At 38.3% G+C, this 12,736-nt stretch overlaps 1 protein-coding gene across 1 annotated transcript; it reads left to right on the top strand.

Moving 5' to 3' along the window:
- Positions 1–264: 264 nt before the first annotated feature.
- LOC135464419 (uncharacterized) lies at positions 265–12,004 on the top strand. The gene is made up of 8 exons (XM_064741845.1): positions 265–428; positions 2,890–3,011; positions 4,496–4,701; positions 5,383–5,584; positions 6,684–6,792; positions 9,176–9,297; positions 9,719–9,924; positions 10,739–12,004. The coding sequence occupies exons 1-8, from the start codon at positions 339–341 to the stop codon at positions 10,942–10,944; spliced, it is 1,263 nt and encodes a 420-aa protein (XP_064597915.1). The 5' UTR covers positions 265–338; the 3' UTR covers positions 10,945–12,004.
- Positions 12,005–12,736: the final 732 nt, after the last annotated feature.

Below are 12,736 nucleotides of genomic sequence, written 5' to 3'. Positions count from 1 at the left end.
CTGCGGTTTGGAATAGTAATCAACCTTCTAACCACGTTTATCCAGGTACGAAACAAGTGGCGACCTTTAAGCCTGGGTTTCTCGTTAGTGATTGTCATTTAATCTGTAGATAAATGCAGCTTAAGATAATGTACAATAGGGCGTGACACGTGACAATATGTTACAATCTGCTCAAAGTGGAATACCTTCAGTAAACAATTGACTTAATCCCCTTCTCTGTCAGGAGTGTACGTATCCGGAATTTGATTGACAGGTCTTGATTCATTTGCCTACAGCACCTGCTGTGTACACCATTATCCGGGTTGGACGGTAATTCAGAGCGAAACATCGGTGTAAAGATGGAGTTGTTTGGGCTCGTGTTTTTGGGCATCCTCGGCGCCGTTTGGGCACAATTTCCTACACCATGCACCCCGCCCACACAGTTCCGAGTAAGTACGGGGTAAACCTTCAGCATTTTGTAACCATCAAGAGCGCATGTCTTTGCTTCATCTGGTTTATTTCTAACACGTTACTCTCGAACCGCGTCAGATCATTTTACAGACTTACACTCCTCAAAAGTTGTGATGACCGCATTACATCTTGACTTTTTGCCTTCTGGAGTTATTTCCTTAATTGTCTTTCGCAGAGAAACAAAATATTGACAAAGGATATTTCCTGTGCACGCCAGGTGTAATATTAATACTTATTTTGTATCACAAACTTGCTATCTGATAGCCTATGCATAACGGAAACACAAAATTGGTATTTTCAGCAACTTGTATACGCTTGAATGAGCTATACCAACTCACGCATACATTTAAAAACACTGCTGTTCATAGTTTGAGCCTATGGAAAACAAACATTTGCATAAATGCGATCCGGCGTTTTCAGATGTAGTAAAATAAAAACGATATGGAAATATTAGCATGGGAAGGAGATAAACATTGAGGCAACATCAAAAAGTGTTATGGAGAAGTATTTATTTTGGCGCTAAAACATATACAACTGTTCTTTCAAAATAGTTTATACGTAGATCTAAATAGAGTCACTACTGGGAAGATATTTGCAACAAATTCGTTTGATGATGTTACATCTGTTCAAATGTGTCTATGTTTCGGTGCTCGCGATGTTTCATTTTACTTAGAGCCCGAACATTTGCAAATTCAATTTCTAAATAAAAGTTTACATCATAAATGCAGTCTAGATTTTGACCTAACCGCTAAAAGCTCTTATTTAATCTGGAGAGCACGCCCCTTTGTGTCAGCCATGTCTAACACCGATAAAGGCCATTTACATGTTTTCTTATACACAAGTCACAAGTATGCTTTCTATGCTTTTCAGGTAGTTCGATTATGCTTATGTCATGGGTTACGTGACAACAAATCACATGCTACCTGCAAAATGAAGTCTTAAATTTCAAGTGCATCCTGACAGCCTAAAGCAGATAATATTACTTAACGACTAATACATATCAGCTTTGATTGATTGAGTGATTGATTGAGTGATTGATTGAGTGATTGAGTAATTGATTGAGTGAGTGAGTGATTGGTTTATTTATTTGATTGGTGTTTTATGCTGTACTCAAGAATATTTCACTTATACGACGGCAGCCAGCATTATGGTGGGAGGAAATCGGGCAGAGCCCGGGTGAAACCGAAGACCATCCGCAGGTTGCTGCAAGACCATCCCACTTATTAGCTTGGAAGTGTTGTTTGAAATAGCTTTGCATGGCCAAACGATCTTGAGAGTTACACTATATAGTGTTATGGTATGACCAGTAAGAGAGAGCGATTGGCCATAAATCTGCCTTTGAATTTGTCGTGGGTTTATCTGGTAATATCAAGCAACTTCGCCACAAACCAAAAAAATGGCACATTGAATAATTGGAAACAAATTATTGTTCACAACGCTCTTCAAATAATAAATAAATAAACACAAGCAATCCTATTTAGGCCTTCCAGAGTCTTCTCTACTGCCAGTATAGTATTGCAATTTATAATCAATTAGTATAAAAGCTATTATTTCTTATACACTTTATTCCCAATTCATTCAAATGTGCTTGTTTGCAGTTGTTGTCAAATAATATTTAGTTAATAGGTTTTGAATACAATTACTGAAGTGGTTTATAGATATTGAATGTAAACGCGGACAATCAATCACCTGGTTTTAATAAAGCAATGTAAATGTTAACTTGTGTGATCGTTCAAAATCAAAGATGTTCATTATAGGGAAAGAGCTGAAAATGCGCAACACTGTGCAAAGGAATGGCGTCTTTGAGCACCATGACTAATGTTACAAATATTGCCATCAAAATGCGATCTTATACTCGAAACCAGGTTAAGTTGCAGCTTTACGCAAGGAGACCTATTATCACACCGAGAAAAAAGCGGTGCATTCCACTGTGATTTGACTCATTTCCTAGACCCAATAAACATTCTCATTGTAAAATATTGCTGATTTGGACGTTAAATACCAGTCGGACAAATCAGTGAATAAATACTGTAACATACTATGACTATCATTACTATTACTAGCATCATTGCTGCGGTCATAATTATATTTATCATTAGCATTACCGTCCTTTTCCGATATGAATTATTATCGTCATTATAATTAGCACTATACATCACTTTCCTCTCCAAAAGTCCAATTCATCCATACTGGCTTCCTCTCCAGTCGAATTTGGGAAGGTCTGGCAGAAACCTGCGGATGATCGTGGGTTTCCCCAGGGCTATGCCCGGTTTCCTCCAACCATAATGCTCGTCGACGCTCTATTAATGAAATATTCTTCAGCACAAGGTAAAAACACCAATCAAATAAATAGCCTCCACATAGAAGTGGCGTTCCAGGAAAATACCCGTCATTAAATACTAATGAGATAATCGGATTCCTTATCTCACATTATTACAGACCCGTATCTCACAGTACGATCATGGCCGGGACATTATCCGCAGCTTCAATGTCACCTATGACGAGACAAACAGGCGGAAGTACATCGTGGAAGAAGAGAGGAACGTCATCCCAGGAAACCAGTGAGTTGTATATCTTGGTGTGACAACATCCAGTCTCTTTGTGCCAGGAAACCAGTGAGTTGTATATCTTGGTGTGACAACATCCAATCTCTTTATGCCAGGAAACCAGTGAGTTGTATATCTGGGTTTGACGGCATTCACTATCTTTATGCCAGGAAACCAGTTAGTTGTATATCTTGTCCACCAACCCAGACACACGTTTAGAATAAGTTAATGCATTATTTGGGTTGATCTCTACTCAGGCAATATTTCAGCCATATCGTGACAAGAACGTGTTAGAACTGAAAAACCAGGAAACACTTCTGGCTTTCCGCGTGAGAATGATAACATTCAAAATCAGAGCAAAAAAGTACACCACCTTTTTTTAAAAAACGGATTAAACACAAAATTCACATGAAATGTATAGTTTGCATAAATATCCTTATATGTTTAAAAATATCTTCTCCTACTGGTTTCCTCTCTGTCCTATCTGCCAGCAACGGATGCGGATGGTCGTGGGTTTCGCCCTGGTTCTACCCGGTTTCTCCCACCATAATTCTAGCCGTCGTCTTATAAGTGAAATGTTCTAGTACGGCGTAAAACACCAATCAAATGAATAAATGAAATAAATTTAAAAATATCTTTAAATAGTTTACTCTACAGGATTACCCACAACACTGTTAAAACTTGAAACACACTAAGGGCTAAGGACAAAATTATGTTTCAGTACAACACGGGAGTGTTCATGATCGTCTTTTAGAACATTCTCACCACACGACTATATTCTTGTTACCACAAGACATCACGGGAATCATATGTAATAACAGTTACTTTTTCCCTGAGTTGGTTGCACTTCGTAGCTCCGTGCTGTCGTCTTGTACCGTTCATATTTGATATAGTAGAGAAGATTCGCTTCGATACTAGCACTTTTTGTGTTTTACAACGCTTTTCATCAGGGACTAAACGAATGTCTCATTCATCATGTCCAAATATAATCTCTGAATCACAGTGCATTCAGATCGTATGACCATATTATGAACCGTGTCATATTACATTCTAATTTATCTGTTAAACGCTCGGTGTTTTTATTTTTTTTCATTTATTTATTCATTTGTTTGTTATTTATTTATTTAACTGATTTGCGTTTTACACTATTCCCAAGAACATTTGAATGATATTTGACTTTCCACGAGGCATTGGTGTGAGGCTTCTGGGTCATTTCGCTGTGCTGGACGCTAACCACCTCGGCGACGATTAGGCGCTCGGCAGCCCCCGCTCGGTGTTTTACCGTCGAGCCTAGTTAAGGATATGAAAGTTACCCTTTTTGTTATCAGTTTTTACCTGAAACTGCTTAGTGGACATCTTTCATAAGCAGTGCAATATATGATACAGCATGTTATGACAAGAAAAGTATACATTCAATTATATGTACAAAATATATCATCAATGTTATTTTTACTCGCTGAGTATAGATTCTAATTTTTATTTTTCGTTGCTTTGGTCAGATTTTTCACCTACATCGTTCTCGTCCAAGAAAAGGTTCTCTACACCATCGACCACAAGACTCACGTTTGTACCAAGACCCCAAATCCAACATGGCGCTCAATCGCTATCGCTCCTAACTCCACCTTTGAGGATCAGTTATCGTTTGGTGGACCAGGGGAGGTGATTTATGCCAGTCAGTGGTCCGACAGAGTTCCACTCAGAAAAAGTAAGCATTCCACAGTATACCGAAGTATTCTAGCTTCTTCACTAAAAATCGTAAGGATACGAGACGTCATTCCTAATGTTTAGCCCAGTAGACATGTTTGCATGCTTGTATGCACAGTGATATAACTTAATTCAAGGTTTTGAACGGCTTTAAGTCCGGGGGTATATCGGGTAGGCAACCCCTGGCTTCCTCCACCCTAAAAAATGACTGGGAGAGGTTCAATTAAAATATCATAATAAAATGATCAGCACAGCGATGGATATGTTTGTTGCCAGTTAAAGCACCCAAGCCTACCGCTTTCAATGTCAGATTTCATTTTTGTAATTGCATTTCGGGTCCGTGGCTCACTTGGTTAGCGCGCTAGCGCAGCGTAATGACCCATGAGTCTCTCACCAATGCGGTCGCTGTGACTTCAAGTCCAGCTCATGCTGGCTTCCTCTCCGAAATTACGTGGGAAGGTCTGTCAGCAACCTGCCCCCGTTTCCTCCCACCGTAATGCTGGCAGCCGTCGTAAAAGTGAAATATTCTTGAGTACGGCGTAAAACACCAATCAAATAAATAAATATCCTACTAAATTTATACATAAGAATGCTGTAAATAGTAGAACTTCGGCAATTTACGTGTTTGCAGAAACTCACTGACGGATTTAAACAAAATATGAATTAGTGAGTTTCATTTCAGGTGAGTCTTTGCTTGTCGAGTTCACTGCGCAGAAATGCTACCCTCTCCGCTTCGTGTACGTGACCCGAGGGGACGTTACAGCTACAGTGTCAGAGTTCTACCGTGACTTCCAGATGGGCATCCCTGACACCAGTGTCTTCACGCCACCCAGTGAATGCCGCTCCGCCAAATGGGTTCCACAACCCAAGCACTTCCTGGGAATGTAGCGCCATCTTTTAATGCCATAAATCGGGTGTTCCATGTCGTAATTATTAATGCTGTAAAACTATCACGCAGAATCTGGGCCGTGTTTGTGTGAACGTCATCTTTACATTTTTTATATAAACTGAAATTGAATAAAACATTTTTGGGGTAAGAGATCTGATATTATTTTGGTTCTTAAACATTTTAATCACATGCTGTTTTCATTATTATTGTCCAAATGAGTGTTGATCCGTCTAAAAAGGAGAAAATTCTATAATTAAAAAGAAATCAATTCATTAATTATTTGTGATCATATGGTTTAAGATAAAATTCCGATGAGCTGCTCTGTTTTTGACCTTTTGGACTGTCTGACCTGAGTGAGAGAGTTATTTCTGTAATGTTTTTCCTTTACCAACAGCAACCATTATAGGACGATTTTCTTCGGTATGAAAATTAAACACAGCGACAGACTGCGGATTCGAACTTGCGACATTATCATTAAGATGTCATTCACAGCTGCATTCAGCTGGCCTTCTAAAGCACTCTGAATGACAAGAGTTTAACAATTCCTCATCATGGTGTGTATCCAGGATATCTTGACGAAAAGCACATTGTGGAAATGCTCATTGTTCTTCTTAATAAGGAACAACATGTGGTATACGCTCATTCGGGTGTTGTCGGACAAGTGTACATTGAGATCAAATTCAGATTAAGTATCAACCATTACTCCTAAACCTGAAGGCTGTCTTATCGAAATCTTCCCTCTTTTTCAAGATGGCCACTTTTCCCAACAGAGACTCTAATTGTCTAACACGGTGTTATCTGGGCACCCATGTCAACAATGCTACTGACACCACGTGTTGAGACCTGGACGGGGTTTACAAGTCGTTATCTCCTCGAGTCTGCCCCTTGAACCCTCAGCCAAAGGTTCACCTCTGGCCTTAACAGGGCTGGTTATCATGAGGGTCATTGTATCAATCCACGACCCAAGACACTCCCCACGTGACTTGCCGTAACACGTGGTTTCAACCACGCCCCCTCAATTCGCGATATTAAGGTGTCTGGATGAAGACATTGCCCTCTTCCTTTTCGTGTATGTAGTGCACCGGTAATGCTAGGAGCTTAATTTGGAGATCCACGATGCAGATCGCTTTGCTACTCTTAATATCGGCTGTGGCCATATTGGCCCAGGATCCAACACCCTGCTTCACGCCTCGACAATTTCACGTAAGTGTTTGACCCATTGCAAAAATGTATTTTTATCTACATTCATTTAAAAATTCCACAAGATGGCGAGGTACAACTTCTCCACCTTATAAACACTGGAGTTCATCGTGTAGCATTCAAATCATTTATAGCGAACATGAAGAAATGCAGAAACTTCTGATGATGACAAAATAAAATGATGAAATATTGAATCTAAAATAAAGCTAACGTATTTCGGAGTAACACTACTTGTGTAATACGCGAAACTGATCAACGGATCTACTGGGTTATGAAGAAGTGAGGAGTGTGTCATCAAGTATAAAACTGCCCAGTATTTCAGGCACAGTGTAAGAAATTAGATTTATACAGACATTTGTCAACCCGAACCCGATTTGCCATACGTTCATGTTAACATCATGAAGATGCAATAAGAGACATACATTTTCTCCAACCTAAAGTCATCGAATGAGGTAATTTTTTTTATTTTTTTTCGATCACAAAATAATAGCATGATTTTTCGTGACCGTGCCCTGACTTATTCACAGCTAATTACATAGGAAAGATTTCATGCCATACTGGATTATCTTTTTATAGTCAGAGAAACATCATGTAGATACAAACAACATTCGTGACTTTGCATTTTGCACCTAACGGGCTTTAAGTTCAGTTTAGACTCTGATCACACGAGCCCAGATGTACTTCTTATATTTCAAAACTATTGAAGGTACAGGAAGATAAACGCTGAGCGCGTACAGTCAGATTCACTCGTACACTTTCGTATTGGGTTTCACGTTAAAAGCCAAGAAGAAATATTCATCCTTGAACATTATACATTTTGTGAAATCGTGTCATTTTTAAAAACTGTTTAAAGGAAAACTTCATACAGAATGTCCTACTTTCGGATATACTTGTACACAACGACTTTGTCATATGTTTCCGGAAGTGTCATGTTCAACAACTAGAAACTACTGCCGTCCCATCTTATTCGAACAGTAAGTTCAAAACGTATAACTAAGCCTCAAGGTCAGAATTTGTATACCACTCATAAAGTCTGAAGAGACGTTCTTAGCCAATTTTAATCTCAATAGCCATTTCCAAAGACACTTTCTTTTGTCTGAAGAAAGGCCTACTAAGACTTCGACAACAATTCTGTTCTATTAGTTGATTAATTTTTACAAGATCGAGTCCTTTAATAAAACTCGATGGGTCAACTTACTTGAAGAATTGGCGTAAAAAAATTGATATTAAATTACAGAACTTTAAGGAACCAATTGTTTGAATAATAATAATAACTGGATCAATCTATTGATTATTAGATAATATTGCAATGGCCAAGTGGTTAGAGCATCCGCCCTAGTAGCTAAGGTTAATCCTGTGTGAGCTCCGCTTAAAAAACTTGTCACAGTTCGGCCTCTGAGCTAGGCGTGCGTCGAAGTGGAATGACCCAATATCGTTTAGTCCGTTGTTAATATAGTCTCAATGCCGTTGATATCTATGAGGTGTTCCGGGTCTTCAAGGTCGGCATGGTGTTCAGGTGAGACAGTGTTATATACATGCTGAGATCAGAATCGGTCTGCTGCAAGGATTCATGGGTTGCTTGATTGGTTTTACGTTTTCGCATATATGAAGCCGCAGCAAAAACAGCGAAAGCTGGATTCGATCACACGACCTCATTGGCTATATTGAGGGCAGCGAGCCAGGGCGTTAACATTCTCAGTCAGCTATGCCGCCTAAGTGGATGATTTATCTGATGGATTAAAGACTAGTCACCAAATTATAGAACTTGTGATTTATTGCACAGAAATCTATGACAAGATATGTGAGTAAGAAAAATGCACAGACAAATGGATTATTGGATGGTATTGTGATGGCCAAAACTGCATGGTGATGTCTCGCATCATCGGCATGGTGTTTTAGTGTTCGGTAGGCATGTCCTGTTTGAGACCGTCCAACTACAAGCTAACACTCCTCACCTTGGTCCAGTTGGTTAAATGCGTATTAGCAGTTAATCTCGGTATTAACTTTAATTTGGACTTAAATCACACTGTATTAGGATAAGACAGGTACTGAGATTTAAACCTGGATTAACTTTTTTGTACACTTCTAAACATCTGCAGTGTCCAGTTTCACAAAGATACATGGGCGATAATCGCACTTATAGGACAATAGTACGGTAATGGTGACGTACAAGACATCGTAGAGCAAATGTACGATAATAAATGTCGTACGCCGCTTTGTGAAACTAGACCCTGGCCCCTTCTTGTCATGATAAAACCTCAAGCATATAAATATACGTCTAGTCATGGCCGAAAAGATGTTTTAGGCAATGTTTAACCCCAAGTAGCAAAAACACAAATTATTGGTAGTTATACATTTTTGTTAATTGATTATTCTGTCGTCACAGGGTCGTGTGGCTCAGTACAATCACGCTCAGGACTACGAGAGGAAATTTATCTTTACCTATGATGAGCCTAACAGGCGGATTGTCGTCTTCGAGGAGGATCTCGTGGTCATTCCCGGGAAAAAGTAAGGACCGGAAACCACTTTGTAGACAACAGGTTAAATAAGGTTGAAAGTAATGCCTTGGCTTCCCGTTAAAATAAAAACGAAGCGGCTTTGGATCATTATGCAAATATCTCTGATGAGAATGAAGGAATTAAAATTCTCTCTTGGTTAAGTCTCATAAAAGAAGAATTGTTAAATACAACTTAAAAGCCCAAGCATACATATACATGCTTGGTTTTTGCAACTCAAAGGTCTGTCGGTGTTTCCCAAGATTCTGTCAGGTTTCTTACCATTATACGGCGTAAAGGATCAATGATATAAATAAATCAAAGGTCTGTAAGGCTTGAACATGTCGGTATTTATAAATAAACTAGAGTAAAAAAAACTAGAGAAACGAATTAATTATCATATAACCACTGCAGAAATCACTTGACATTCGTAGATTTTACGAGTACCTGATCCTGAACAACGAGAACGTGTTGTACACGATCAACATTAAGACGCGTGAGTGCACGAGATCCACACCGCAGCCATGGCGCTCCTGGGGAATCCCCCAGAACGCCACCTTCGAGGACGAATACACCGTGGGGGGTCCTGGGGAGGAAATCTTCGTGACGGAGTGGTCTGATAGAATTCCCCTGAGGAGAAGTAAGTCCACGCTGACTATTAATTTTTTTGAGTTGACTGATGGCAAAGCATCGTTGAGTAAATATTTTATCAATCTTGACAATTATATTGTATGCAGATGGCTTTTAAATCAACAAAGAACATGGAATGATACAAATTTTCCTTCGTGGATTTGTTCACTACTTGATTTGGTTAATTTAATGCACATGTTCCTCGTCTTTGTCCTTATTCCCACATTCCCTTGTTCTCTGAAAAAAAAAATATGCCACATTAGCCTTTATAGAGAGTGGGAGTAACCTATGAATGAAAATAACAATTAGATTCAGAAGCAAATCTGTTTAATAACTCCAGACCATAATCGCAAAATAAAAAAACTTATGACAACAGTATAAATTTGAAAATGGTGTGTTTCAGTTTTATTATAAAACAAATTTAGAAGTTTTTAGACAATGCTATCGATCTCACCAAATCACCAGTGAAACCGACATAAGTTTTGGAAACACTTTCATCATTGATGTAAAAACTACTATCTCAGCATTTGTTATATATCTCTGCTATGAAAAGAGATTTATTGCTTAAATAAGGAATATAATTGTAGCGAATGAAGACCCCTTGACATTGTAATCATTGGTCAAACTATTGCTTATTTGAAATTTGAATATGTCTTTTTTCAACAGTTCCTTGGTTACCATTATGTTTGTTTTTTTTAGCAATAATCCATGCAACAGCCCTAAAATGACTGTGCACGAGAACAGTTGTATGTTTCCGTTACATCTCACTAAAGCCACCATATTCTATTATATACATAACATGTGTTTTGTTATTCAAATTTCAGGGGAGTTTTGGATTGGTTCTTTCAGCAACAAGAATTGTTATCCAATCAGAACCGTTGTTATTGCCAATGCCAACATTACCGACACGGTTACCACCAACTATTATGACATCATCGAGGGAATTCCCAACCCTAACGACTTCGTGCCACCGCCGGAGTGTAACCAGGCCAAGTTTGTGGAGAATGCTTATATTGCCTTCCATCACTAGCTTCATAGCTTCATAGAATGACGTGCATGGGAATTACTAAACGCCAGATACTTTGAAATTCGTTGTAGCCATCTTGGTAATGTAAATACAAATTAGATGGGAAGGACATGAAGATATAACCCTTTACAGTATGTCAAGCTAAACTGTGATGTATACGTATACGAAGTTATGTTTGTTGTCGTTAGCTTCGCCAGTATCCTGTAAGACATTTAAATATCCACCACTGACAGCGCTTACGTCTTCAACGGAAGGTTTCTTACGTAGTAGCACGCAAATAAGAACAGACATCATCCTATCTAACCTTAACTGTCCTTGAATTAAATTTTATATAGTACATTTCCTTTCGACACAGTTATGCACTCGAAAAATTTTTATGTAATTGATGTATGTATATATGAGATCGGTCAACATATAATAGTTTATATAGATAGTATAGATTATTTTGTAGCATAAATCTATTTAATGATTTCACGGGACAAAACGTTAGTGTCCTTAAAATGAACCTAAAGTAGAGAGAGAAAAGAAACTCCACTCTTTGTAATCTTTTATGTGTATAAAACAATATGTTTGCTTTCACGCTTGCTTATGTAGCACCACAAGATATGTGGATTATCTTTTATTATCTCGCTTTTTCCCCTATTTTCTATTTTTGACCATTACCCTGGTTTATCTACCAATATTCCGTGTGCCAAATTTGTAGATATTCGCTTTTCATTTCAACTAACCCCACGCTTAAATATGCACTTAACGCGGTACGAACAAATTCTACAATACTGCAGGCTATACTCCAAAATCTTTTCTCATGAAATTTATTCGAAAATGAGTATTTATTTATTTATGATGTTATACTAATCATCTCCACTACGATGAACTTTCAACTGCGAGCACAAATTGCTTTTCATGTTCGCTTATATAGCTTTTATTTTCGATCGTAGCATATTCGATAAGAGCGCTCCTCCTTATTGGGGAGCTCTTCTGGGTGGGTGGGTACAAATCGGTTATGTACCAGTCTAGTCCTGGCATGATGGTGCGCTTTGTAAATAAGCTTCGTTTTATTATCTGGCTTTAAAATAACCTATATAGATGTACATGTAGTACTGCAATAGTGTGTGTGTGTGTGTGTGTGTGTGTGTGTGTGTGTGTGTGTGTGTGAATATCATTTAGACTTACTTACAAATTTATCCTACTTGTCTTTGTCGTTTGCTTTATTTACATAATAGAGGTCCCCTATAATGTACTTACCTCCCTTGGTCGGTAGTTCCAGAAGGAGCCCACAAAATGTCGGACAATTAAGGGTATATCTTCAGAATAGTTTTCATGATAAGTCTTTCACTCTGAAACGAAATACAAACACATTAATCTATAAATGAATAACGACTATAAATGAGTTATTGTACAATATCTTTTGGTGCACAAATGAATCCTCCCTAACCACGGCATGTTTTTTTTTTCTCACTTGTTAACCTTTACTCCGATATTCAATTACCCACAGTTACCCTGCATTGGTGGTGGTCACACACAGCTTACGCTTTTATGCAATAAAGCGGAGAAAAATAACGTCAGGTGAATTACTTACTAAACTCTAAATTAAGTTTATAATCGAGTTTTGAAAGAGGTTTACATACATAAAGCATAGCAGTTCAACGATTGATTGCTTAAGAGATGAACTTTTACCATCTGTGATATAGGAAATAACTAATCGTGTGCCATGGAAATTTCACTTTTCTTTCTATCAATACCCTTTAAACAAACTCGGTTGTTCTAGCTTTATAGTCGAATGCGTACCTGTAAT

This window comes from Liolophura sinensis, chromosome 4 (assembly GCF_032854445.1).
Source record: "Liolophura sinensis isolate JHLJ2023 chromosome 4, CUHK_Ljap_v2, whole genome shotgun sequence".
Classification (NCBI taxonomy): domain Eukaryota; kingdom Metazoa; phylum Mollusca; class Polyplacophora; order Chitonida; family Chitonidae; genus Liolophura; species Liolophura sinensis.
This window is presented reverse-complemented; position numbering and strand designations above follow the sequence as displayed.

What these genes read in the sequence shown, in the direction of transcription:
- LOC135464419 (XM_064741845.1), top strand. Translation starts at nt 339, where the DNA reads ATGGAGTTGTTTGGGCTCGTGTTTTTGGGCATCCTCGGCGCCGTTTGG. An exon ending in CCCCGCCCACACAGTTCCGA is followed by an intron (nt 429 to 2,889) that starts GTAAGTACGGGG and finishes ACATTATTACAG; the next exon opens with ACCCGTATCTCACAGTACGA. An exon ending in GTGGTCATTCCCGGGAAAAA is followed by an intron (nt 9,298 to 9,718) that starts GTAAGGACCGGA and finishes TGACATTCGTAG; the next exon opens with ATTTTACGAGTACCTGATCC.